This window comes from Conger conger, chromosome 11 (assembly GCF_963514075.1).
Source record: "Conger conger chromosome 11, fConCon1.1, whole genome shotgun sequence".
Classification (NCBI taxonomy): domain Eukaryota; kingdom Metazoa; phylum Chordata; class Actinopteri; order Anguilliformes; family Congridae; genus Conger; species Conger conger.
The window spans coordinates 1,204,965-1,232,163 of NC_083770.1; the positions used below are offsets into that span (position 1 = coordinate 1,204,965).

The window sequence follows — 27,199 nt, forward strand, 5'->3', positions numbered from 1 at the left end:
TTTCACTGATTAGATTTTGTTTAAGCTGTTAGTGTTTCCGTGTGTTGTTACCCTCTATGCTTTCCATAGTCTGTCTGTCTCCCCATTCATTCACTGTTATTCGTTTCACCTGCATTTTCACTTCCTGATTGTTTCCCACACCTGATTGCCATTCCCTCGTTACCTGTATTATTTAAACCCCTTTGTTTGTCCAGTCTATCGCCAGAATTTTATGTGTCAAATCCATCCAGCAGTACCTGATTGACTTCTCTTACAACTTATTTCATCCCGACTTCCACGTTTAGATTCTGCTGTATGTTTTATTTTCATCCGCAGTGTATCAACCTTTTTTTGTATATCAACTTTTGGAGTCTGTTTTTGTCTGTTCAGCCTGCTTGTTATCGTCCCTTCGCCTGTGACCATGATTAAGTTTTAGATGATCCTTGATACCTGTCTGCTGGAGTTTTGACCCATTGCCTGGACTTTGTACTACAAACTGCCTTATCCCTGCTGAATCTGTTTGCTGGCTATTGACCCTTGCCTGTTTGACTAGCCTGAACTTTCTGCCTGTTGGATTATTGTGATTGGGTTCACTGGTTCTACGGTCCTGATAGTTCTATGTATCCACACTTAAATGCTCAGTTTCATATTACTCTTTCACCTTCCATGCGTCTATCTTCATTCATTTCCCAGTTTCTCCTTTTCTATGCATCTTGTCTGCACCTTCTCCCTAATACCAGCTATGCCCCCACACGTGTGTTTCCTCTTTGTAATCGTCTCACCTGTCGCTCACGGTCTCATCATCAGTCATGTATAAAAGCTTACCTGTTTCTTTGTTCGTCTTGTGCCCTGCACTTCTGTCCACATACTCTCTTGCATTTATGCTTGCCTTCTACTTACCTGTTTCCTGTGTTCATCCCGTCCTGTTCCAGTCCTCCTGCCTGCCTGACCCATCTCTGTCCAAGCCCTGCTCCAGCCCTTTGGCTTCTGTACCTGTCTCCAGTCCTTCAGCCCTCCTGCTCTCCAGCCCCCCTCGTCTTGATCTCCTGACTTCGACCTCTGCCTGTCTTTGGACTTTGCCCCGCCTCTCTCCTCGTGGGTTGCTTAGACTTTGACCCCTTCCCTGGAGGCCTTGCCACGTTATTGCCTATCCTGTATGGTAATGACTAAACAAAGGAAATTCTGTATAAAAGCGCAGAAAACGTGGTATCTGTGTTCTAATTATTCAAGTAACTCCACAGCTTTTATTTTGACAAACTCAGAAGTTTTATTATACAGGAAGTTATCTACAGGAAGGGTTACCTTCAGGAAGCTCCTGGTCTCGTTCCTCAAGACGCTCTATGCATGCTTGCGGCATTTGAAGACTTTAGGTCAAGTGGCATACTACCTAGCAAGATCCACATAGAGAGCAGATCTGGGATAGGCAACATTTTTTTTGTTTTTAACCATAGTTACGTCTTCCTAAAGAAAATAGTGACATGGCTGAAATAACTGCCAAAATTGAAGAGCAACTCTCAATCGGTAAGCTAGGCACTATTGCTAGCTACTATAGCGGATTGCATCATTCTATAGTTTTAGAAAATTGATAAATTGCCAAAGGGAATCGTAAGACTGTTTGGCTGCTTAGATCTGGAATAAGTAACTGCTAATTTGTTAGCTACTAAAGAAATCTTCCAGTTTGATTGGTGACTAAGTTCTTTATTCAAATGTATAGCCACCCTTCTGTTGGTGATTGTGCTTGTTAGCTAGAATAGATGGCTAAGAGGAAGCATGGGGACGTGTTGGCTAGTTACGTTAGCTAGCCAGTAAGCAAACGTGTGTTGCCGAACCTTATCGAACCATCTACCATCTGTCATTTGGCTGACCCTTTTAATCCAAAGCGATTTACAAATGCATAGGTTCTTCCACGTGTTAAACGCATCAAATCTATAACTAGTAAAATACGCATGAAGGGCTGTTTTAAACAAAAAGACGGTCATCGTAAGTGCAAGATCCACATAGAGAACAAAACTGGGATAGGCAACTTTTTTTTTTACCATAGTTACGTCTTACTAAAGGAAATAGTGACATGGCTGAAATAACTGCCAAAATTGAAGAGCAACTCCCAATCGGTAAGCTAGACACTATTGCTAGCAACTATATAGCGGATTGCATCATTCTTTAGTTTTAGGAACTGGATAAATAGCGAAAGGGAATAGTAAGGCTGTGTTAACGTTTAGCTGCATAGATCTGGAGTAAGTAACTGCTCATTTGTTAGCTACTAAAGAAATCTTCCAGTTTGATTGGTGACTAAGTTCTTTATTCAAATGTATAGCCACCCTTCTGTTGGTGATTGTGCTTGTTAGCTAGAATAGATGGCTAAGAGTTAGCAAGAGGAAGCATGGGGACGTGTTGGCTAGTTACGTTAGCTAGCCAGTAAGCAAACGTGTGTTGCCGAACCTTATCGAACCATCTACCAATCTGCATTTTTTTTTCGTCATTTGGCTGACGCTTTTAATCGAAAAGCGATTTACAAGTGCATAGGTTCTTCCACAGGTTAAAAGCATCAAATCTATAACTAGTAAAATACTAATTAAGGGCCGTTCTAAACAAACGGACAGTCATCGTAAGTGCAATTTTTTATTAGTGTTACTATTTTTATTTATTAAGGGTTAGGGTTAGACAAGAGGGATATCGGAAGGGGGTGCAGGAGGCAGGAAATCAGGAGGGAAAGCCATTAACAATAATACAAAATGGAAAGTGTTGTCGAAGAAATTAAGAAGGGAAGTTGCCCTTAGCCGTCTATTGCTAAAACATAGCTAATATCTCAGCCAATTGCGAATGTGAAATGTAAGGAATGCCAACGGTGCCGAAAGGTCTTCCAGAATACGTCTAATCCGTCCACTTTCGACGCAGAAAATGAGCCTGTCAATAGGTCAAATTCTGACCGGTTGGCATTCTGGTGGCTGTTGTCATCCTTAAGGTGCATTAGCGCAACCTACTGTTAATTCAGAAAGTGAAACCAGTATATGTAACCTAATCTGAGTTTCCATATTTCAGTATTAATTTCAGTGTGATATCCTTTAATCTAGCTGTTCATTAATTTGCAATCATATGACGGACAGTTCCATGAAATGAGTTATCGTGAGCGACAGTAAGAAGGCAGAATCACAGCCTGTTTACATGTGAAGACTATGTATGTTTATGGATTTAAAAAAAATATTTTCTGCCTGTTTGTTTGAAATAGGCTACAGTATAAATCCGAGTGCAGTATAAGTACCTCACTATATTTTCAAAGAATAGACAGTGATGAACGTCTTTGTTGTAATAACTGGTCATGTTAGTACTAAGGTTCAAACAACCCTATATGTGCAGCCTGCTCGCCAAGTTATCTCTGCTCCAGATAGGGAGCAGAGATAAGGGATAAGGGAGTTTCATTTTGAGTACCACCAAACCATGTTTTTCAGAAAAATGGCTACAAAGTTTCTTTGTGAGAGTTACGTGAGACTGGGAAACGACCAACACTTTAACGAAACTCTGGGGCTATAACGTAACTGAAGATTTTTACATAAACATTGGTTTCTGTGAAATTGGCTGTCATGACTTATATGACTTATCAAATGCCTGTAGAATGGGTCACACACAATATATAGTATAAGATTATGCGTCATTTAGCCTATGACTTAAGGGGGCATAAGTAATACTATTTACCAGTTGCTACAAAAATTCAATGTGTATGTCATGCATGTGTGATCTGAAAAGACTATGAATACATACAAAGTGTATTCTGATTATCTTCTACCACAAAGACTGTCTTCATAGTCATTCGGGTAGAAATCCTCTGAAGTTTGCTGACTCATTCGGCTCATTCCAATCCCTTTTTTTTTTTTTCTCTCCCATTTTATTCTTTTCTTTGCTCCTGACCCAGAAATCGATTGAGGTCCACGATCTTTTAGGACATTTTAACCTGTTAAATGTTCCTTCTAGGAGCTAGAAGTAGAAGTTGGGAGCTCCCAATCTGTCCTTTGAGCAAGAAAACATCAGTGCAAAATCTGACATATGTGATCGACCTGTGGATCTACCTCTTCCTATTTTGCCACGCATCTGCCACATCTGTGTAACTGTTGTCTCCTCGAACTGAAAGCAAGGACATTCCATTGGCCTAATTGCCTAAAACGTTTTTTTTTAAATCGTTTTCTCGATTTTTTTTCCGTCTTCATTTATTTTTCTTGCCATTTTTCCGTGCCTCTCCTGATGGGTGGAGCTGGGAGCAGATGAAAGAGCAAATAAAAGAAAAAATATGAGAGAAATAAGCGATTGGAATGAACCCGTTTTCTCACTGTCATAGTCATGCTTTTTAGAAATCATGGCCCTGTAGTTGATTACTTTGTTATATTGTGTGATGAGACTCTTCTGCAGGTTAATGTGTTAAAAACAAAGGATATGCTTCAGGGATGTGACCTGTTAACCGATACTGCTTATGACCGCTAGGGGACGTATCCTTGTTTTTTTTTTTTTTTTTTTTTTTTTTTTTTTGACTGGATTACTGAGAAATCTAATTGTATTTTCAAACTTTATTTTCGGCCATCTCAATAGTTAAATGTCATCATTGTAAGTCAGATAATAGTAAGTCAGCCTAATTGCCAAATTAAATATTTACATTGACATTGTGCAGTGTAACCTCACAGTTGCAGATATCTGTACTTAAATCCCTGTAGTTTACATCCAGGCAATACTGGTCGGTCATGTAATTTTTTTAAATGCATCGGTTAAAATGATAATTCTTCATGTTTTCCATCCCTCTTCTATGGCTTCTGCCTGATAGACTTGATTGGCATGAAATCTGTGAATATGCTGCTGTTAACAACTTTGTTACAGATGGGGTTGTGCATTCAAAATTCCGTGGTCACGCAATATTTGCCTGATATATTATAACACCGGGTCTGTTTTACCATAGGTGGCTGGTCTAATGATTTAACTTTCATGCCAATGCAGGTCGCTGTACAATTTGATATATTCTTATCTGACGGTAAACTTGCACTTTGTATGCCAATGCATTTTATATGGCGTGGGACAATCGTGGTGGTCAGATTAACGTGTCCATTTTTTGCTGAAAGCAGGGAATTTTCGCTTTCAATCTCCTATGTAAAATTGAAATAGCCTCATGATAATGTTTTGCTTTATTTATTTTTATGTAGATAGTGCATAGTGGAACGCAAAGTTTGGTTTGCCGGTAGTGTGAATTTGCGTGTCATGGATGAAGAAACGCCATAGAAACAAGCCATAAGTGAACTACCTGCTATGTAAATGTATATACTTACACATTTTTATCGTTCTGCTGAAAGATTGAAATGATTAATGTGAATGTTCTCATCTTCCTTTTCCCATTTTAGGGGCGCTGTACGTCTCTGATAAGGAAGGAAATGATCAAGATGCTGATGGGACAGAAGAAAAACCTTTTAAAACCGCCCTAAATGCATTGATGTTCTTTGGAAAGGAACCATTTCCAACAATCTATGTGGACTCTCACGCAGAGGGCGAGGTACATTTGAATTGAATACAGGGACTGGCTGCAAACTCACATTGTCAGATAAGAGTAAAAAAAATGTGGTATTGTTTCATTAAATTAGCTAAACTCAAGATCTTTTTAACTTAATGTTGACTAAGTGAATACATACAATAAAAACAAAAAAAACTCCAAAGTAAAAAATGAGGTGGCTAAACGCAGAGAACAGACTTATATCATTTCAACTCTTTCATCATTTATTTACATGCACCTCCTCTTTCCCACTCCCTCTCTTTCTTCCTCATTAACACCTGTTGTCTTTTTTCTCTTCTCCATTTCTCCATTTTCCCTGGTCCTCATTTTCCCCTCACAAAATTGACCCACACTTTTGACATTTGTCCAGCTTCCACCCTCTGGAATTGGAAGTGGAAATGTGGCTTATGATGCTGTAGCCGTGCATGTAGCTAATCAGACTGACATGCTGTTGGCGCATGATGTGCCTGGGCAGATCCTGAGCTGATACAGTACCCACTAAAAGTGTAAATAATGTTACAACGATAAGAGTAGGTATCCAGTGAACTTATCTACCTTCATTTATCGCAGTCTTAACAAGATTATTACAGTTAGAATTGCTTTGTCCTTGCAAGTCTGTCCACTAATCGTATTATATGGATGGAAAATTGACACAAGGTTGGAGAGCTGGCTAGGACAATGCTTAATAGTGCGTGCATGGACACTTATATTTATGAATTTTAAATTTAGATTTTCTAAACTGGGAATCCACTCTTAATGGTTAATGGTGTTTTTGGCAATACTTTCTGGCCCTCTAATTGACATTGCTAGCATAACACCAGATGTGTGCAATAAGTGGTAATTTTTTACGTTATAATTATTGTAAAAATATGAACAAATGTTTGAACATTCTAATGTATTTTAAATATGTATTTGAAATGTACATATTCAAAGTACAATTTTGGGGTGAAGCGATGGCGCTAGTTTGCAATAGTAGCTTAATCAGTGCCGTTTATTCTAAACATGAGTGAAAATGCATGTTTATGAGCCGAAAAAAGAAACCGAAATTCAAATTTCTTATCGGTTACCCTGTTCTTGGAATTTTGGATCCGGTTCTAATTTGGAACCGGTTCTCGGTTCCCAACCTTAGCAATGCTCCAATTTACACATTGCTGTTGGCATATTCTTGTGCATTAATTACATTCTGCTTCATTTGAATATAATTTGTATTCTTTTCCAGCGCTGGGTAACGATCTCAAAGACCCAGATGAAGAATGTGAAGAAACTGTGGAACAGAGACCAGATGAAAAATACTACTAAAAGCAAAAAGGAGGTAGGGAACGATGGTTTGTAAGAGAATTTGTACAAAAAAAAAAAAAAATGTACACCTTTGGACCCAATCATATTGAGTCAGGTCTAGAGTAATTGGCACCGTTGATGATAATGGGGAGAACAGGCAGTTTACAATGGGAGCTGCATTTCGCATCGATCCCATGACAGATTTCAGTTTTAGATTTTTAATAAATGTACAACTTTTCTAAGAACATGTTTTCACTTTGTGAAATTCAACCTCTGCTCAGACCGCTGAAAGAAGCAATGATCTAAAGCAAGTCTGCCAAAACAGAAAAGTGATCTTCGGCACATTCAGACGTTTTTGCGGTCCATGGAGGAGTGTAAAAGAAGAGAAGAACATAGGTTATGCCAATTTATGCCGTTTAGCTAGTGAATGCTGTGAGCTACGGTTTTTATCTGTCGTTTCCTAATTTGTAAGTCTTTGGAGTGAAAAGTAACATAAGCTAACAAGTTATGTGATACGTGTGTGTGTTTATATGTATAGATGTACGATGGCTATTGGTTTCAGTCTGGCTCATCATGATATATTCCAAGCCTCTGATATTTGAAAGGATACATGAGATCTGTAGTGTGCAATTCTGTTGTATTAACCAATGTAGATGTCGCCAAAACAACCAAAAACAAGAATTGTACATATTGCCACTTTAATTTATGCATATTCTGATGCCCCAAGTTTCTTCCATTTCACAAATATTGAGACCACTCTGCTCCTGGGAAGACTCAAAGCTTTAGAAATTGTTTCATACCCTTGCCCTGAGCTATGCTGTGACTCAATTTTATTGCGGAGGTCTTGTATACACAGGTGTGTGCCTTCCTAAACTATGTCCAGTCATTCAATTTTATCCATTTAAAATTAAACACAATCAAGTGCAGAAAGTGAAGGGGTCTGAATACTTTCTGATACCTCTGTATATACAGGTGCATCTGAAGCTTGTTGATTGCTAGTTTACAGTAGTTTAGAACTGCAATAATACACCTGGTGGTGAACGTGAATTTATTTTAACCTGAGCTTACCATTTCACCTTCAGAAAAAAAATATTGGTTAGCAATATTTTGTAAACATTTACAAATTAGTTTTGGTTAACCAGTTAAACGTTTACCTGTTCACACGTCATAGGTTAGCCTATTTGTCAGATACATGTTTTTTTGATGCCACACCAGCTTAACAGGCCATGAAGGTGAGTCACTCAGTCAGAAATAACATTCCTCAGTCAGAAATAACATTCCAACGAAAAGTGAGAGAGGGTGCAGTGCTTCTGCGCTGACAGGCATGGGTCAACTCATATTCGGAAAGATGCTGATTAAGGCTAGTCCTAGACTAAAATCAATTCTCCAAACACAACTCTATTTAGTCCAGGACGAAGCTCAGTCTGTGTCTGAAACTGGCCCCTAGTTGTGCGACACATACTTTCCCCTTAGCTCTGTCAAGGTCAGGCTAAATCAGGCTTGCCTGGTCTTGTTTATAGTACAACTACCTATGAACTTGCCTATAATTTGTTAAGTTTACCAGTTTACTTGGCGGCATAATAAGTACATACCTTTGGCTCTACCTTTTCTCTGCAGGCTGAAGATTCAGACCGAAGGGAGAAAAACTTGGAAGAAGCGAAGAAGATGATCATTGAGAGCGATCCCAGTCTTCCAGAACCGAAAACGGTACGATCCATATCATTAGAATGTACATTCCATCAGTTGTTGCTGCTGTTGGCATCTTCATTGAAGCCTGCAACCTTATTTATACTTTTTATGTGACATGAGAACATTTTAATTTGCAGGCTAAAATCTATGAACTGGAGCCTTACCGAGGGCAAAGGGTGAAGGTGTTTGGTTGGGTTCATCGGCTGCGCAGACAAGGTGAGTGGACTCTTGACTGTGCACGAGTTCCATAAAAAATTTAAAACTGAAATCTCCGTAAGTATTGTGACCCTTTGCTGTAGCACACCAAATTGTGGTCAGGTGCATCCTTTTTGCTTCAATTACATTACATTAATGGCAGGGAGGCGTATGACAGCCCACTTGGAGTTTGCCAAAAAGGCATTTAAAGGACTCTGAGGGCATGAGGAAAAAGATTCTCTGGTCTACTGAGACAAAAATGTAACTCTTTGGGCAGAACTCAAAGCACTGTGTCTGGCGAACACCAGGCACTGCTCATCACCTGGCTAATACCATTCCTACGGTGATACATGGTGGTGACAGCATCTTGCTATGGGGTTGGCAATTTTTTCCATTTAAAATTAAATCTACAGAACAATAAAGTGTGCAAGAAAGTGGAGGGGTCTGAATCTTTTTGAAGCCACTCTAGTTTGACGAGACTGCTTATGCCGTACGTATGCCTCAGGTTCTACCCCTGTACAGAAAGCTGCAAACAAGATGGTTGCAACATAGGAAATCCGAGCACCAAGTCCAAGTCGGCTTATGCTTCTGGTCCATGCAGTAAAAATATCAGACTAAAAATTCTTTAAGGTTGCACATTAACTTTGTGTGACTTTTTTTTTTGAATAGACTTTATTGGCTATCTGTGCCTACCAATGCCAAATCATATCTTTGCCTAAATATTTTGTACCCAATACCTGAAATGATGCAGCAGAAGCAACAGTTCTCAATTAACTGCATGATAAAAAATAATGTCCTGACAGATTAATAAATGAATGATTGAATAAATCAGTGTATGCTAGGTTTTGACATGAGCAACAATCCTCATTTGATAGCCAAAGATTGCTGATGCATTTAATGTATGATGTTGCATTATACAGTGCAGTCCGTAAGTATTTGGTGTTACAATTGTTTTTCTTTTGGCTCTGTACTCCAGCACGTCATTCTCAAATAGAATGTCTCTCTGCTTCAAGATTATATATACAAAAATACAAAAAAAATGACTTTAAATAATTAATCCTTGTGAACATGTGCAGTGAGCTATGAGGTTGGTTCAGGTGGTTCAGAAAAAAAAAATTGGCCAGGATTTCCTTCTGTGTGAAGGGGATCATTTCCTTTTTTGGAAAGGTAGAGCCGGGGGGGCAGTCTTGTAACCGCATTATAATGGAGCATGTTATAATGGGGTTCAATATGGAGCATGTTATAATGGGGTTCAATATGGAGCATGTTATAATGGGGTTCAATATGGAGCATGTTATAATGGGGTTCAATATGGAGCATGTTATAATGGGGTTCAATATGGAGCATGTTATAATGGGGTTCAATATGGAGCATGTTATAATGGGGTTCAATATGGAGCATGTTATAATGGGGTTCAATATGGAGCATGTTATAATGGGATTCAATATGGAGCATGTTATAATGGGATTCAATATGGAGCATGTTATAATGGGGTTCAATATGGAGCATGTTATAATGGAATTCAATTGTATTTGGATTCTGGGCGAAGGCATATTCCACTTGTCTATGCAATTGCATCACCATCAAATTACAAGGAAAAAACTTTGTGCTAATGGGTTTTCCTCACAGGAAAGAATCTGATGTTCTTAGTGCTGAGAGATGGGACTGGCTTTCTCCAGTGTGTCCTTTCTGACCAGCTGGTATGTAGTTTCTGTTCTCAAACCTTTCTGTTTCTGTACCTCCACATGCTCTCTCCAACGCTACCTTTCACATTCCAGTAAGGGTTTAAACTAGAGGTGTGAAGGGTTAACCGGTTAAGCGTTTACCCAGTTAACCGAAACTGATTTGTAAACGGTTACAAAAAATGTATAACCGATAACTGATTTCTGAAGGTGAAATGGTAAGCTCAATTGAAAATAAATGCACATTCATCACAATTATTGCGGTTCTAAACTATTCTAAACTGCCAATCGACAAGCTTCAGTCGTTTGAGCAAGCAATCTGGCCATTTCAGGGGGTTTAATGTAATGTAATGTTGAAAATGCAAACACCACAGGAAATTGAATGCTACAGTATTGGTGTTATCAAATCATTTCTGCCACTGTTGGTTGACTTATGGCTTATGTTAACATTGTCATTTCTTAAGGTTAACAGAAGATCTGTGTTTATTTATTGGCACGCGAATTCAGACTACCCACAAACTGAATGTTGCTTTCCACTATGCTGTATCTACCAATAAACAAAGCAATACATCATTGGACAAATGTTGCTATATACTATAATACGCAATCAGCGGCCATTTCAGAGGGTTAAGCATGCAAGCACCCCTTGGAATTGAATGCTACAGTACTATAGTTGTCAAATATTTTTTGTGCGTTTTAAATCTCTAGATGTTAGTTCACTTATGGCTTATTCTATGGCGTTTCTTCATCCGTGTTTATTCGTTGACACTCAAATTCAAACTAACCCCAAACTGAGCTTCGCTTTCCACTATGCGGTATCTCCATAAAAATAATTAAAGCAATATATTATCATATAGCCTATTTATCCATCGGGTATTGAAAGCGGAAATTCCTCACTTTCAACGAAAAATGGAACGTTAGTCTCACCGCCACGATTGTCCTGCGCCATATAAAATGCATTGGCATATAAAATGCAAGTTTAGCGTTACATAAAAATATCAAGTTGTACAAAGACCTGTATTGGCAGGAAAGTAAAATTATAAGACCAGTCTGCTGTGGTAAAATAGACCCGGTGTTATATTGCATGATCATGGAATTTTGAGTGCACCATCCGGTCTGTAACAAAGTTGTTCGCAGCAGCACATTTACAGATTACCTGCCAATCAAGTCTCAGGCAGAAGCCATAGGGAGGAGGGATGAAAACGTGAAGAATTATCTTTTTAACCGATACATAAAAATAAAAAAGACACACGATCGACCAGTGGACGTAAACTACAGGGATTTCTGCAACTGAGGTTACACTGCACAATGTCAAAGTAAATGTAAATATTATAACCATGTGATTTTTTATGGAGAGTTCATAGGTTACCCGTGAAACTGGGAATGGCGCATACACTATTGTTTCACAATCTTGTAGCTCATGGTAAATCTAAAGTACTTTTGTGCATATTTATTAAGGGAGCCAATAATCCCACTATGTATTACCTTTGTGTTTATTACTTTTATGCTGCCTCTCTCCTTTTGTTGTATTCCAGTGTCAGACCTATAACGCCCTGGTCCTGTCCACTGAAAGCACCGTAGGCTTGTATGGAACTCTGACACCTGTACCTGAAGGAAAACAGGTAAGCATACAATTTGCTCTACTTTTGTCTTGAGTACATATACATATAGTGTGTTGGATTGCAAATATAGTTATTACATGCCTTGGTTATTTTGTCTTATTGAAACATTTTCATGCTAATGCATGCACAAATGACAACTTTGTTGCCTAAACCAAAGACAGCAAACATGGTGGTCTACATAACTGTAAAGATGCCCAACAATGTCCCATTGCCCTTGTAAAGCATAAACGCAATAGAACGGACATAACATTTTCCGAAAAGTCTGTGTAGCCAAGACACGCACAGCAGTTAGGTGCCATGCATGTAGCTTCAGCTGTGACACAAGCAATTTGTGAGCTCATTGCAGCCACACATTGACAGGCTTCAGGTGCATTGACAAATTAAGTAGGCGTAGGAGGGACAAACAAAAAAATAAAATTAAAAAAATTTAAAAAAAGGATTTTGAAGGGTAGTGTAAATTTGTTGTACATGGCTTGTATTAATTTAAAGGGGTTAATTGCCAGCAGAAAGTAAATAACCATTTGGAACAAAGTTTTTACCCTTCAATGCAGATGATGAACATGATTGTGCATGATTTCATGCCAGGCGGTATATTGACAGTGTAGTCAAGCAAACAATCGTGACACAACTCTGACAGCAAGCCACTTCACCCAGTACTGTCCATGCCCCAATTCACCCAGTACTGTCCATGCCCCAATTCACCCAGTACTGTCCATGCCCCAATTCACCCAGTACTGTCCATGCCCCGATTCACCCAGTACTGTCCATGCCCCAATTCACCCAGTACTGTCCATGCCCCAATTCACCCAGTACTGTCCATGCCCCAATTCACCCAGTACTGTCCATGCCCCAATTCACCCAGTACTGTCAATGCCCCAATTCACCCAGTACTGTCCATGCCCCAATTCACCCAGTACTGTCCATGCCCCAATTCACCCAGTACTGTCCATGCCCCAATTCACCCAGTACTGTCCATGCCCCAATTCACCCAGTACTGTCCATGCCCCAATTCACCCAGTACTGTCCATGCCCCAATTCACCCAGTACTGTCAATGCCCCAATTCACCCAGTACTGTCCATGCCCCACTTCACCCAGTACTGTCCATGCCCCAATTCACCCAGTACTGTCCATGCCCCTGACATCAGCAGCTTATGCCTAGAGACCTCTCGGATCATTGGCACTCTTGATAAAAATGCTGCATACAATAAACATCGATAATAATCATAATGCTCGGTAATGTTCTTTATTAAACACACCAAAGGTTGTCCGATCAAACTGCTTTTAATATGCAAATGGCCTTCAAGGTCATGTGCCTGGTTCATTTCGTGTTTTATATCACAGACTAAATTTACAGCACCTGCCATTTCATCACTTCAAGCCCATGCCCTTTTCCCCCATTTTATCTTTTGGGCTTGCCCCAGGTTGAATGTCTGAGGTCTTAATTCTCCCATTGAATATTATCTGGTTAAATTCTAAGATAAGTATCAGCTATAATGTATTATCGGTGGCTAGCTATGTAGCAACATGTTCCAGAGTTGTTCTGAACATGTTATGACCTCATGTAGGCTACTACTACTGACATTGACTACTGCAGAATAGTTTTCGGTTATCCGGGTGTTGATGTTCCAATTCCATAATATCCCCACTCCAATTCTTTGTACCTCCTCTTTTCCAAATGCCAGCTCAGGGAAGACTTTTGGAATAATCTTTTTTAAAGAACCTATGATTAATTTAACTGTTTTGATAATGATTTCTGCTAGGTGGAGTGAGGTCATTCATATCTAACAGGCTTCTACAGCATAAATATGACACAAAACTGCCATGGAGATTGAAGATTTTGAATCCCTGTTCCATAAAAGAGCTAAGGGAAAGAGCAAAAAGGGAGAGGGAGCAACTGATCTGCCAGCAACAGATGACAACGGCTTGCCAGTGTTGGTTGCATTAGTGGACAAAGCCCTATTCTTTTAAGTAGAACCTTGTATGGGAACCCTTGCCTCATTCGGATCAGCACCATGGCACTGTATAATTTCACATGGTTCTGTCGGCTACTTAATACTTTCATGTAACACAACACACAACAGTATTAATTTTATGTTGTGCATTTGTTACTGATACCACAACTACTGCAGCCAATGAAATAAATAATTAACACATACAAATTCTCCAATCGTCACGGATAATGATCGCACAGCACCCGTGCTCTGGAAAAATCTCATGAATTGTACCAGATGTTTGTTTCATCCCAGTGCTCTGCTCACCCTAGTGTTGACCAGTGGGGGTCACTAGATAGTGATGAAACATGGTCCCATAACTGACTGAACCATGGATGAAGCAATCGGCAATTGCCTGTTTGCTTATGGAGCTACCAGCCACTGTCAGTTCTGGCATTTATGCACTCAGGTTTTTGCCACTGCGGCTTAATATCAACTTGTCCTTGTTTTTAAATTGGAGAATAATGCAGGAGTGCTGCATCATGTTGTAATCTCAGAGCCTTGTAAAATGTATATGGTGTACCACAGAAGACAACTAATGGACACTAAGAGCATTATGGGCTGTATTACATTTGATTTTCTGAAATTGTTTGCAGTCATTTAATTTTGTGCTTTTACAACACTCACGTTCAGGCACCAGGGGGTCATGAGCTTCACTGTGACTTCTGGGAGCTGGTGGGCCTGGCACCGGCAGGGGGAGCTGACAACCTGGTGAACGAGGAGTCTGATGTGGATGTGCAGCTCAACAACCGGCACATGATGATCCGTGGGGAGAGTATTTCCAAGATCTTGAGGGTGCGGTCTACTGTCACCCAATGCTTCAGGGACCATTTCTTCAACCGAGGATACTGTGAGGTTAGCATGCTGGATTAGTGACATACGTACACAGTGATCACTTTATTAGGTAGACCAGCTTGTTGTAAATATTTACTCAACCAATCATGTGGCAGCAACTAAATGCAGAAAAGCATGCAGTCGTGGTGAAGAGGTTCAGCTGTTTTTCAGACCAAACTTCAAAATGGAGAAAAAAGTTAATTTGGCGGTGGAATGATTGTTGGTGCTAGACAGGGTGGTTTGATTATCTCAAACTGCTGATCTCCTGGAATTTTCATGCACAACAGTCTCTTACAATTTGCAGAGAATGGTGCGAAAAACAACAAACATCTTGATTGGCTGATTCAATATTTGCATTAACAAGCTGGTGTACAGGTCTATCGAATAAATAGAGCCACTAAGCCATAAATGATGGCATACATTGAACGCTTATGGGGTCATAAGCGGCTAACACTAATTGGATTAGATAGGGTACAATTGTCTGTGTCTCTGTGTCTCTGTGTCTCTGTGTCTATGTGTGTGTGTGTGTCTGTCTCAATGGGGGTGGCCTCGCAGGCTGTAAGATCCCAAACTTTTTGGTTTCAATTAGAAGTTAGCATCTGAGTCCTGCACCTTGGTTTCGCATTCTGCTTTTTCCATCACTGGTCTTTTGGAATGTTTGGCTGTTTTCACGTTTCTTGAGCATTTTGGGAGGAAACAAGCTGTGCTTGGTATTTTCATTCATCCATTTCCTTTGAATACTGAACACACGTATGTCAACACATAATAGTCACAGAGTGAGGACATTTAAACGAGGGTGTTGATGGTTAAAACAGCTGGATTCAGGAATTGCTGTTTTAAACACATTTTACATAATACTTGCTTCCCCGACATTACATTACATATTGTGTAGGTGACGCTTTTATCTCAAGCGGCTTACTGTTTATTAGACTATGCAGCAGACAATGAGAGCCCCTGGAGCAATGTGGGGTAAAAGGAGTAATATGGTGGTTGGTCACACTTTCTAGGTTTTATATCCAATTTGCACAAGTGGGCATTCAAGAAACATGATGAAAGTATTACATATGTCCGTTCTTTAGTTTTCAAAAAGTATTAAGTTTTAAATTTATCGTCCTATTTTCAACCGGTCAAGAATGTTCTCCTTGTAGTGCATCACACGAGGATAACCACTCCCCTTATCCCTCCCCTATAACTCGTCACCCATAGTTTGCGCCACTGGCCTCCAGGAAAGATGATGCAAATATTTGACTAACGTTTGGTTCACTTAAATTTAATATAATTTAAATTTGAGTGCCTTTTATGGGCTATTTGACAATTTCTAGTTGTATTCATTTAGCTAGCTAGTTTGCTTTCATAAGTACGTTATAGTTGTACTTTTATCTTAACTTAGCTAGCTAGCAAAAATCGTCATTGAATAAGTCAGCGTCCTTGCATGTATATGGATAGTTGATAAACTATGTTAGCTAGCTTGTGAAAATTCAGTCTCCCAAGATGAGCGGTAGCTATGGTAACAAACAATGTGTGCTGATTGAAAGAGCGGGCTGCCAATTTCCAATTTACCATGCCCGGACAGTTTTGGTGAACTCCAATAAGTTGAGGCATTTGGTTTCATCTGAGCAGACAAAATATTTCTGTAGACATTGTTCTACTTCTGCCTGCAGTCACATTATCGACAAAGACCGTAACACTGGCAGCCATGTAGGCCCAAGCCGTAACACCCCCCTCCATCATGTTTCACAGATGAGGTGGTGTGCTTTGGATCATGGACATTTTCTTTTTTCTCCACACTTTCCTATTCCGATCACTCTGGTAGATGTTAATCTTGGTCTTGTCTGTCCACAACACTTCCAGAACTCTTTGGGCTCTTTTAGGTGTCGTCCTGCTGGTGTAGTGTACTCTCTGTAGTCCTGCTGATGTAGTCTTTTATGTTTGGTAGACTTCTACACATCTACACCTGCATCCAGGAGAGTGTCTACTGTCATCCACGAGAGTTGTCTTTCTTGGTCGACTGGGTCTTTTGACATAATTTACATTTTACATTCACATTTTTGTCATTTGGCAGACGCTTTTAATCCAAAGCGATTTACAAGTGCATAGGTTCTACCACAAGTCAAAGCATCACATCCAGAACTAGGAAAATACACATGGAATGCTGTTCTAAACATAGTCGTCATCATAAGTCCATTTTTTATTTTTTTTGGTGGGGGTTTGACAAGGATAGGGATATCAGAAAGGAGGGGCGGGGGAAATCAGGAGGGAGGACTAAGGTAGTTTTAAAAGGTGGGTTTTGAGTCTGCGTCGAAATAGCGGGAGGGATCCTGCTGTCCTGACAGTGGTAGGCAAGTCATTCCACCACTGAGGAACCAGAACGGAAAACAGGCGTGAACGTGCAGCTCGACCGCCAGGTGCACGTAGAGAGGGAACCATTAGGCGACCAGAGCTGGCAGACCGGAGTGGTCTAGCTGGGGAGTAGGGAATGATCAAGGATTGTATGTAAGGTGGGGCAGTCCCCTTAGCAGCCTGAAATGCCAACACTAGGGCCTTGAAACGGATGCGTGCGGCAATAGGAAGCCAGTGGAGGCCAATGAGGAGCGGGGTGACATGAGCCGACCTGGGCTGACTGGTGATCAGGCGGGCTGCAGCATTCTGGACCAGCTGGAGGGGCTTGATGGCACGCGCTGGGAGACCGGCTAGGAGGGAGTTGCAGTAATCCAGGCGGGAAATGACGAGCGCCTGGACCAGGGTTCCAGACTAACTTTTCCACTGGTAGCACTGGTGCTACCAACTTTCTCAGTTGGTCGCACCAGCATATGATTTGGTCGCACCTTTTTTCTTTGTACAGCATGGTATTAATCAATGACCTTGATGAATAGTTGCATACCCTAGTTTTGCATTGATGTAAAGATTGACAGTGATTCCAGACTTGTTATTTGCAAAATATTTTAATCTGAACATAACTGAACATAACAAAACATAACAAACATAAAAGCAAAGCATAACAGCTTTGCTTAGCATAACAGTAGGGAGGGCAAAGTGGAGCTGGGTCAATGACATGACGTGCAAATTTCTGTGTCCGAGTGCATTATTTCCTTGTAAAATAATTAGATAAATTCATGACATATATCACGTCCTTCTATAAAACATATTTAGTCTGAATACATATTGAGTACATTCAAATAATTTAATTTTTTTCATGTTTTGGCATCTCAAACAATCTCAAAGTTTTACTTAAAATAAATAGTGGGAAAATATATTGACAAATATTTGGTTGCACCACCTGACATTTCTTGGACAGTGAAGTTAAAAATACAGTTAAAAATAGAAATTTTGAAATGTTATACAACAAGTGAGACTTGTTTAGACGCATTGTTCCAGATTCAAAAATATGCATTACATCCATTTTGAACAAACTTAAAAAAAAAAAAAACTTTTTAGAAGCTTTATTCGTCATTGACCCAGCTTTAGAATGTAGACCGCCGTGTGTGCACGTGAGCTCGCCAATAGATTTCTCACACAAAACGTAATTTGTCCACTTTTTTACTTCACAGTAGAGGTGATCAAACTTACAATAACTAAGTGCTAGTGTGTTCTAAGCCTTTACTGGTCCCTGTACGATGTTAGCATGATGTAGCTAGCATACGCGAATAGCACAAAGCCATACCATTTGCTTTTTAACGGCGTTTGGTCATTCGAACGATATAAATAAAAGCATTCGATTAAGTTCGACGGCACCGGAATTTTCTGTCGTACCGTCCATAAATGGCAAAAGTCCCACCATAGGATTTATTTAAATCTTTAAAAGTTATACATATACTCGAGAGCGTTAACATGATTGAAGTCTGACATGTCTATTGTCAAAATCCATTGAAACTATGAAAAAGTAACCAGGGACTTTGGACTTATAAGGCCGGACATACCGAGTACCCAGCAAAAAATATTGACCTGGCTACAGTCACACTTTTGACAGTTCGAACTGCCACCAACTGCCATGTATGAGCGCGTGAAGTAAACCAGCAAAAGCTATTGTGTCACCATTTTCGAGCTCCATATACGTAAAGAATGGAATGGCAGTGAAATCTGCCTGTTTTTCGGTGCCGTTCGGGGTCCAGCATTTAACATTGATGGAATGCTGGTAAAATTAGCGCTTAAAAGCCACAAAAACAGTCATTTTGTCACATTAAAATTCAACCTAAGCAGAATTATTGTCCAGCACACGTTAATTTAAGGTTAAACTGAGATAATAATCATAATATTCATGTTGATTTCCGGAAATATCATTTTTTTTTTATTGTTTGTTTGTTTCGCGCCTTTTGTCTTCAGCGCCGCTACGTACACGCGCACGCGCACTAATGATGAAGGTACAGGCAGTAAGAGTGCAGGTAGGGAGAGAGCGACTGAGCCAGTGAAGAAGAAAAAGTACTATTTTCAACCACAATGGCTAACGCAGTACCCGTGTGATATTCGCTGCCGGAGCGGCACCAAAACACCGGTGATCATCATGCACTTGCACTAATGCGACCACGTTGTAAAATTGTAGCTCGCCCACTCTCAAAAAATGGTTGCCTGGACTAGGAGCTGGGTGGCTTTCTCCGTCAGGAGATGATTGATACGGCGTATATTATACAGAAAGAACCTGCAGGTTCTGGCAGTGGAGGATACTTGTGGAGCTATCAAGAGTCTCCCCAAGATTCTTTGCCGTATGGGAGGAGGAAACTACAAAGTCCTCAGCAGTCAGTGAGAGGTCGATTGACGGAGAGTACTTAGCAGGGATGTAGAGAAGCTCAGTTTTGGCAAGGTTGAGCTTCAGGTGGTGGGAAGTCATCCATGCAGAGATATCAGCCAAGCAGGCAGAGATCTGTGTGGTGACTTGGGTGTCGGGGGGGAAGGAAATAAAGAGTTGGGTGTCATCAGCGTAAGAATGATAAGAAAAGCCATGGGAAGAGATAACAGAACCAAGAGACATGGTGTATGGCGAGAAGAGGAGAGGCCCAAGAACTGAGCCCTGCGGGACTCCAGTTTGTAGGGGGTTCACCAGTTATTTTCTTGTTAATAATGAACCAACCTGTTGACTTGGGCATGCCCAGGGTGTTTACAATGTTCTTGATTGATTTTTATTTCTGAGCCTTGTGACGGCCAGCTTAATTTGCATCGACACTGCTCTCTTCCTAATGTTTCCACTGCCCAAAAACAATCTCCAAAGGCAATTGCAAAGTCTAGAATCAGGACTAGACATCAACAGCACTCTTCTGCATTAATTAATGACTCACAATGAATACACCTGCCCAACGAAACACACCTGTGAAGCCAATTCAACAAAACCATTTAGAAATCACAGGACTTTTTGTTCATAGTTTCATTTGATTTCATTTTAAGGTATTACAAGTATTCGCTGAATTGGCTTCACAGATTTCAGCAAATTAGCAGGCAACAGTCACGTTTACCATACAAACGTGGAAAGCACATCTTTCGTTCATATTTTTGCCAAAGTACATCAAAAACTTGGAAACCCAGTAGCCTACCTCAAATGATGCTGCAGATACAGCACTACTAGAGTTCTCATCTGCCGAGCTTCAATAGGTTGTTTGATTGCCTATTATTGTCCTTTCCTCAGATTACTCCACCAACATTGGTGCAGACACAGGTTGAAGGCGGCTCAACTCTTTTCAACCTGAACTACTTTGGAGAAGAGGCATACTTGACCCAATCCTCCCAACTATATCTGGAGACCTGCATCCCTGCACTTGGGGATACCTTCTGCATCGCCGAGTCTTACCGAGCTGAGCAGTCCCGCACCCGCAGACACCTGTCTGAGTAAGTACCGTTAATACCACTCACCAAACGTACTGCCAAGATCTCCAAAGCCTTTTTTTCTTTTTTTAATATGGAAAATGAATGACTTTGCAAATTCTTGAAGCAAATTTTTGTGATGTTTTCCGAAAGCCAACAGTTTCCTTTCTTAAACGGATTACAATGTGAGTCAATGTGGTCATCACAAATCACTGTTCTATTTCTCAAGTAAAAAAATTTGTGTGTCAGGGCTGCAAAGCCACCATTTAACGGGTCACCAAGGCTCAAATTGAAATTTTACTGCCTAGGAAAAAAACTCCTTGCATTGAATCTTGAAGTCTTCACAGGTTTTTCTCGCTATAGTTGACTATTACAGGCCCACCAGCTGCTCTTTGTTGAAACACAGCTTATATGCAAACTTCACTGCAGTGACATTATCCTGGCTGGCGATCTTCACTGGGACTGGTTTAGGCCCTTGTCTGATGATTGTATAACTTGCTTTGCCACATTTATATTTCAAAATTATTCAAAAGAAGGAAAAGACAAACTTTAAATGTTTTTTTTAATGGAACAGTGTTTCATGGTATTCTTTTGCTGAACAGTAGTTTATTGGTTGATAAGCAACGGTATTGCCAACGTTCGCCATTAGCAATAATGTATCCCCACTGCACTAAAGGTTGCTAGCTAGCTTGCTAGTTTACATTACACCTGACGACACTAACACACTGACAGTAATTTGTCTTTATTGTAGATGTTTATCTGGACCCTGCCAGATAACTTTAATAACTTGCAGTTATTAAAATGACTCAATGTCGTTATGAGTCATCATTTGCTTCACTGGGGTATTTGCTTCACTTGCTGGTATTTCGATCCGATGATGTTGCCCTTGTTGTATTTTTTTAGCTCCTACTCCACTCCAAATCAAAGGACACTTTAAAATCACTCATTTTGTTTTACTTCGGTAGGCTTCTTGCGGAGAGATGATGATAATGTTAAATTATGTTCGTTTTTGATACAACGTAGATAACGGTGATCTTCGAGCCCGCAGTAATATTAACAGATGTGTAAACATTCCATTTAGCCCTGCATATATCATGGATATTGGCACAGCTGGAAGGCAAACTGACCAATAGAGACAATGGACCGGACCTATCCGTTGTGTAATCATATTTAATTGTATCGGTTTAATTCTCATAACGTGCTTGGCTTTTCAAAATGGTAAGAGCTCATGTCAATCGGCATGATTGGAGTGGTTCACTCATGACCATTGTTTACACATTCAGGCAAATGCAGCAGCACAGCAAATATGCAGTTCAGTGAATTCAATTAAGAACTAATATACTGAGCACTTTATTAGGAACTTATTACTTATTAATGCAATTATATAATCAGCCAATCATGTGGCAGCATTTAAATGGATAAAAGCATGCAGATAGGGGTCAGGAGGTCAGGAGCTTCAGTTAATGTTCACATCAACCATCAGGATGGGGAAAAAATTAGATCTAAGTGACTTTATTGTTGGTGCCACACAAGGTGGTTTGAGTATCTCTGAAACTGCTAATCTGTTGGGATTTTCATGCACAACAGTCTCTAGAGTTTGCAGAGATGCTGCAGAAAACAAGAAACATCCAGCGAGCAGCAGTTCTGCGGGCAGAAACGCATTGTTAATAAGAGAGAAAGTGACAGTAAAGCAAATAACCACACATTGCAACAATGGTATGCAGAAGAGCATCTCTGAACACACAACACGTCAAACCTCTAAGTGGATAGGCTACAGCTGCAGAAGATTAAATCTAAAAAGTCAAATGCCTAATAAAGTGCTCACTGAGTATATACCGCAATGACGAATAGGGTGGGCTCCATCATTTAATGCTTTGTAAAACGTAACTTTGTCAATTTCCTGTAGCCTACAATACGGCGACTGTAGCAATTCCAGGTTTGTACATGTGCAATTCAGTCTTCTGAATTGCACCACCTCCTGTCTTCTACCACCTCCTGAAGGAATGGTGTGATGCAAAAGTACTTGCTGCAAGCCTCTGAAATTAGGTTCATCATTTCAATTGAAGGTGATTTGTTCACCTTACTCCCCTAGCTTTCAGTCTTTCCATGATATTTAAATATCATGTACATTTTATTATTATGAGACGGAGCAATTGTCTATTCGCAATGTGATCATAGACTAGACGTTCTGACTAAATGAGTTCTTAAAACTGTGTTTGTTTTCAATCCATTGTAACGCTCCCCTTAATGCATTGAAAACAAACACATTCTCATCAAGATGTCAAGGACAGAGGTATCAAAGCTGACGAACGCATTGGGCTTTTCACACCTCCGTGACATTCATGTCTGTGGTCACTGGAATTTCAGAATAGGTGAGCTGCTTTTAGTCAGAATGAGTTTACTGGCTAACTGAGAGAAGATTAACTGCGTTAACCGGGCAATGGCCCCTAATGTCACCTCGTATTTATATGTATATTTTTTAAGATACATAATTCTTCACACGGTTTGCCTGCAGGAACAGCGCTTTTAAACTTTGAACTTTAAAACCGCACTTTCAAACAGGAAAATGATCTTCATTCATACAGAATATGGATAATTAGAACTACAGTGTTAAACTATAAAGGTGATCTGAAAACTCAAGAGCTCACTGTCCCAATCGGGCTGTTCCGTTTGGCTGGAGAGGTTCCCCTTGTTTGTAGGAGTGGTGTGGGGAAAGGAGAGCGTTTACTGTGTGAGTGCATACAAAGTCATGAGACTCTGTTTGCACTTAGCTTTGTTACAAATTCAAGTACAATACTTAATTGACACGATAAAGGGTAAAACCATCTCACCATATACAGTACCAAAGCTCTTTGTGAAATGGTGAAATTGCTGTTGGGGAGGACTGGGACATATTGTAAAAAAAAATGTACTTGTTAATCAATTACTCAAAGATATGTGATTAGCGCTGTGAAATGTCAGCAAGCGTGCAATTTTCTGCAATAAGTCGTCACATTATGTTTGGGGCAATCACGGTTGTGTACAATTTAAACAAATATAAATATTGTCCAAGGTTTGTAAATTATGTGCGGAACATTTGTAAACAAGGTATGGTACAATTGTAAAAACTAAAATTACCTGCATAAATCATTAATATTGGCATTACTTTCCAGGACAAAACACTTCTGCATGGATGTTTAAACCAGCAAACAATTACGTGTGTCGTTTATTGTGAGCCTGGATGAGTTCTGGTTTCACATTTTTGTCTCTTGTCCACATTCTGTTAAAAAGAGACAAATTGCATTCCTTACAAACCGTTTATCTGGGTTTTGTATAAATAGAAACTGTATGAGAGTTCTGTGTGTAATGCACATCATGAAATTCCATATTTTTAGTATTTTGGTACTGCATTTTCTTTTCAGCTCTGTAATGATAATGCAAGTGAGTGCACACATTTGACACCTGGTGGTGGTTGTGCAAACAACAAGCAGTTACTCTGGAAAAACCAAAATATATATGCAAATATGCCGCTGCCCTGCAGGTCTCCAGAGTTCCAATGAAACACAAAACCACTGTAGCTTATCATGCCAGTAGGGCTGCCAGATATATGGTTATTTGAACAGTCTTGTTTGTGTACCTGAATGGATGATGTAATGTTCAGTCTGATCACGCTGCAGTCCATGATCTGTTCATTGGCGAGGTGATTGAGATCTTCTGTAGGACTTAATCATTGTATTTCTGTAACTGATTTCCTCAGGTATACTCATATCGAGGCAGAGTGCCCCTTCATTTCTTATGAAGACCTCCTGACCCGCCTGGAGGACCTGGTGTGTGACGTGGTGGACAGAGTGCTGAAGTCCCCAGCTGGCCCTCTGCTCTATGACCTCAACCCTGTATGTCCTCAGCTTTTTACAGGGTTTTCAGCTGCTCCTTAAGAAAGAATTGAGAGTCTAATGGATTGTAACTATCAGTGAGAAAAAAGACCGGTTACAGTGAGAAACGGTCAATTTTGTCTTCTATAGTATGTATAGTATGCTAGTATGTTTAAATGTGACATAGCTCTCGATCTTGATCTGTTATTTCTGACTTTCACAGGACTTTAAACCTCCGAAGAGGCCATTCAAGAGGATGAACTACACAGATGCAGTCGTGTGGCTGAAAGAACATGACATCAAGAAGGACGATGGCACCTACTATGAGTTTGGAGAGGCATGTTCCCCCACCCTTCTGTGAAATTAAATTCAGAAATTTCAGTTCTGAAGGTGCTATTACCATAACATAAAACATTTGCATTGTTAGTCCATGGCTATGGCTATTAAAAAGAGGAACTGGGGTAGTTACTACACTGAGCGTGGTAGTACTTTATAAGGTATTTATTGCTTTTTAAAATGTTATTATTGGTCTTCTGTTGCTGTAGCCTATCCACTTAAAAGGTTTGCCGCATTGTGTGGTCAGAGATGCTCTTCTGCATACCACTGTTGTAATGTGTGGGTATTTGCGTTACTGTCAGCTTTGACCAGTCCGGCCCTTCTCCACTTCTGTCATTAACAAGGCTCTTTTTTGCCTGCAGAACTGCTGTTTTTGTTTTTCCACACCATTCTCTGCGAACTCTAGAAACTGTTGTGTGTGAAAATCCCAGGAGATCAGCAGTTTGACATATTCAAACCTATCAGTCCATGGTCCAAGTCACTTCGATCACATTTCTTCCCCATTCTGACATTTGGTCTGAAAAACAGCTGAACCGCTTGACCATATCCGCATGCTTTTATGCATTTAGTTGCATGATTAGCTGAGAATATATTGATCTCCAATAATTAAAAATCTCTTGCCTGTATGCGTGTCAGCATACTTTCAGAATACTTTGCTAAGCAGCAATGCATCACATCCAATGCTACTGTACTAACTAGCCGGTTGGTGCTTTGCATGGCAGCCAATCGCCGTGAGTGTGTGTATGAATGTGTGAATGACAAGCATCAATTGTACAGCGCTTTGGATAAAGGCGCTATATAAATGCCAACCATTTACCATTTAACTACTGTTTTTACAGTAGCAATGGACCAGCTGGATAAGCTGGTAAACTAACCTAGCAAGCTACTGATAATGGATTATTGAGAAAATGGGGCCAATAGGCTCATCATTGTTGGTTTTAACCAACAAAAAATTCCTATTTCTTTATTTCGCATTACACAGATTTACATTTTCTTATTGATGTTTCTCCACCATTTAAATGTTTTTGGAATTAGAATCTATTATCAATTTGGTTCTCTAGACCATTACCATTGTTGGTAAATGAAGAGTGGGAATAATGTGGGTTGTTTTGTTTCTGTTTTGAGTGTCCCGATTCGTCCATGTGTGTATGTGAGGCTGCTAGGAATGGTGAGCAAGTGAGTTTTTGCTTGTTGTATGTACCTTTTGAAAGAGAGCATAGTCGGGGAGAAAAGCCGGTCGTACAAGGGAGTTCACATGTAATTTTCTTTGGTCCAATAAAGGAGGCAAATGCCTCAGGAATCTTGAGGCGCATGCCTGCAGGTTTTTGCAGCAGAAACCAGCCAAGTCATTAAGCTGGGTGTTACTCCGAGGTTGAAGGCGAGTGAACGGTACATCTACAGCTAACTAGCTATAATTACCAGCTTCGGCCCTGGAATCGAGAAGGAATAGTGGTTCGGTTCCTCTGTCTCCCAACTTTGGTTCAGAGACAGAAGCAGGAAAAAGTAACTTATTGCCTGATCACGTCGTCTGTGAAGTTCTAAAATGCATAGAAGTCCTCCCATGCTTGTTTTCTCACCATAGATATGAGAAAATAAGGAACCGTTATTGGTAAAACAATGGTAAAATAGCTTATACAAATAGCTGTTAAAACGGGTTGAAGAGAAATAAATGGCCATGCGGCTTAAGGGATTAAACTGGATTCCTTATTATTTTCTATTAGAATTATGGCAATGTTAAGCCTATTTCTTGTATACGTCACTGTTCAAACATCATTAAATGTGCACTTGAAATAGCAGGCACAACATATTCAATCTCCTGGACTGCACACTATCATTGTTCCATTCACAAAGCCTATGGTTAAAAGAAAGGACACTTTACAATTAAAATAAAATATTTATCCCGGAAATTATTATCCGATCATTTTTTTTTATTTTAAGTTTTTAAATTATCGTCCAAAATACACACCGATAATGATAGATCTATCGTCATTCCACATATCTTCTATCACTCTTTCAGCAGAGCTTGTAAATGGTAAATGGGTGGCATTTATATAGCGCCCTTATCCAAAGTGCAATTCATGCTACTCATTCACCCATTCATACACACACGCACACCAACGGCTGTCTGCCATGCAAGCCACCAACCAGCTCAGCTCAGTCAGGAGCATTTGGGGGTTAGGTGTCATGCTCAGAGACACTTTGACACACCCACGGTGGGGGTCGCCCATAAAGGGCAATTTATATTGTAGATGGTTGTTTTCTGAAAAACTAACAAAATGGCTTGAATCCATGAGGCTACACTGTACCCATTATACATTGGAACACCAGCTTGTTTGCTATAGATTGTAAATGTTTTAAACTAGTTAGTCTGGTCTAGTATATTGCATTTGTTGCATTATACCATTATCATTTTCTCTAATTTGGTTCATCATGGCA

General features: G+C 40.0%; 1 protein-coding gene across 3 annotated transcripts in view; it reads left to right on the plus strand.

Annotated features, from left to right (window-relative positions):
• Positions 1-206: 206 nt before the first annotated feature.
• The window catches only part of LOC133140106 (asparagine--tRNA ligase, cytoplasmic-like), a 34,191-nt gene continuing 7,198 nt past the window's right edge, over positions 207-27,199 (plus strand). The window contains exons 1-11 of one of the 3 annotated variants that reach the window (XM_061259682.1): positions 207-292; positions 5,352-5,500; positions 6,717-6,809; positions 8,393-8,482; positions 8,602-8,680; positions 10,289-10,359; positions 11,877-11,963; positions 14,589-14,810; positions 20,401-20,600; positions 24,313-24,448; positions 24,651-24,764. In XM_061259682.1, coding sequence (XP_061115666.1) covers positions 5,441-5,500; positions 6,717-6,809; positions 8,393-8,482; positions 8,602-8,680; positions 10,289-10,359; positions 11,877-11,963; positions 14,589-14,810; positions 20,401-20,600; positions 24,313-24,448; positions 24,651-24,764 — 1,152 coding nt within the window. In that variant the 5' untranslated portion in view covers positions 207-292; positions 5,352-5,440. Of the gene's footprint in view, positions 293-1,274; positions 1,501-2,032; positions 2,091-5,351; positions 5,501-6,716; positions 6,810-8,392; positions 8,483-8,601; positions 8,681-10,288; positions 10,360-11,876; positions 11,964-14,588; positions 14,811-20,400; positions 20,601-24,312; positions 24,449-24,650; positions 24,765-27,199 lie in introns of those variants that run through there. The other 2 variants (XM_061259680.1, XM_061259681.1) reach the window with 2 other exon arrangements.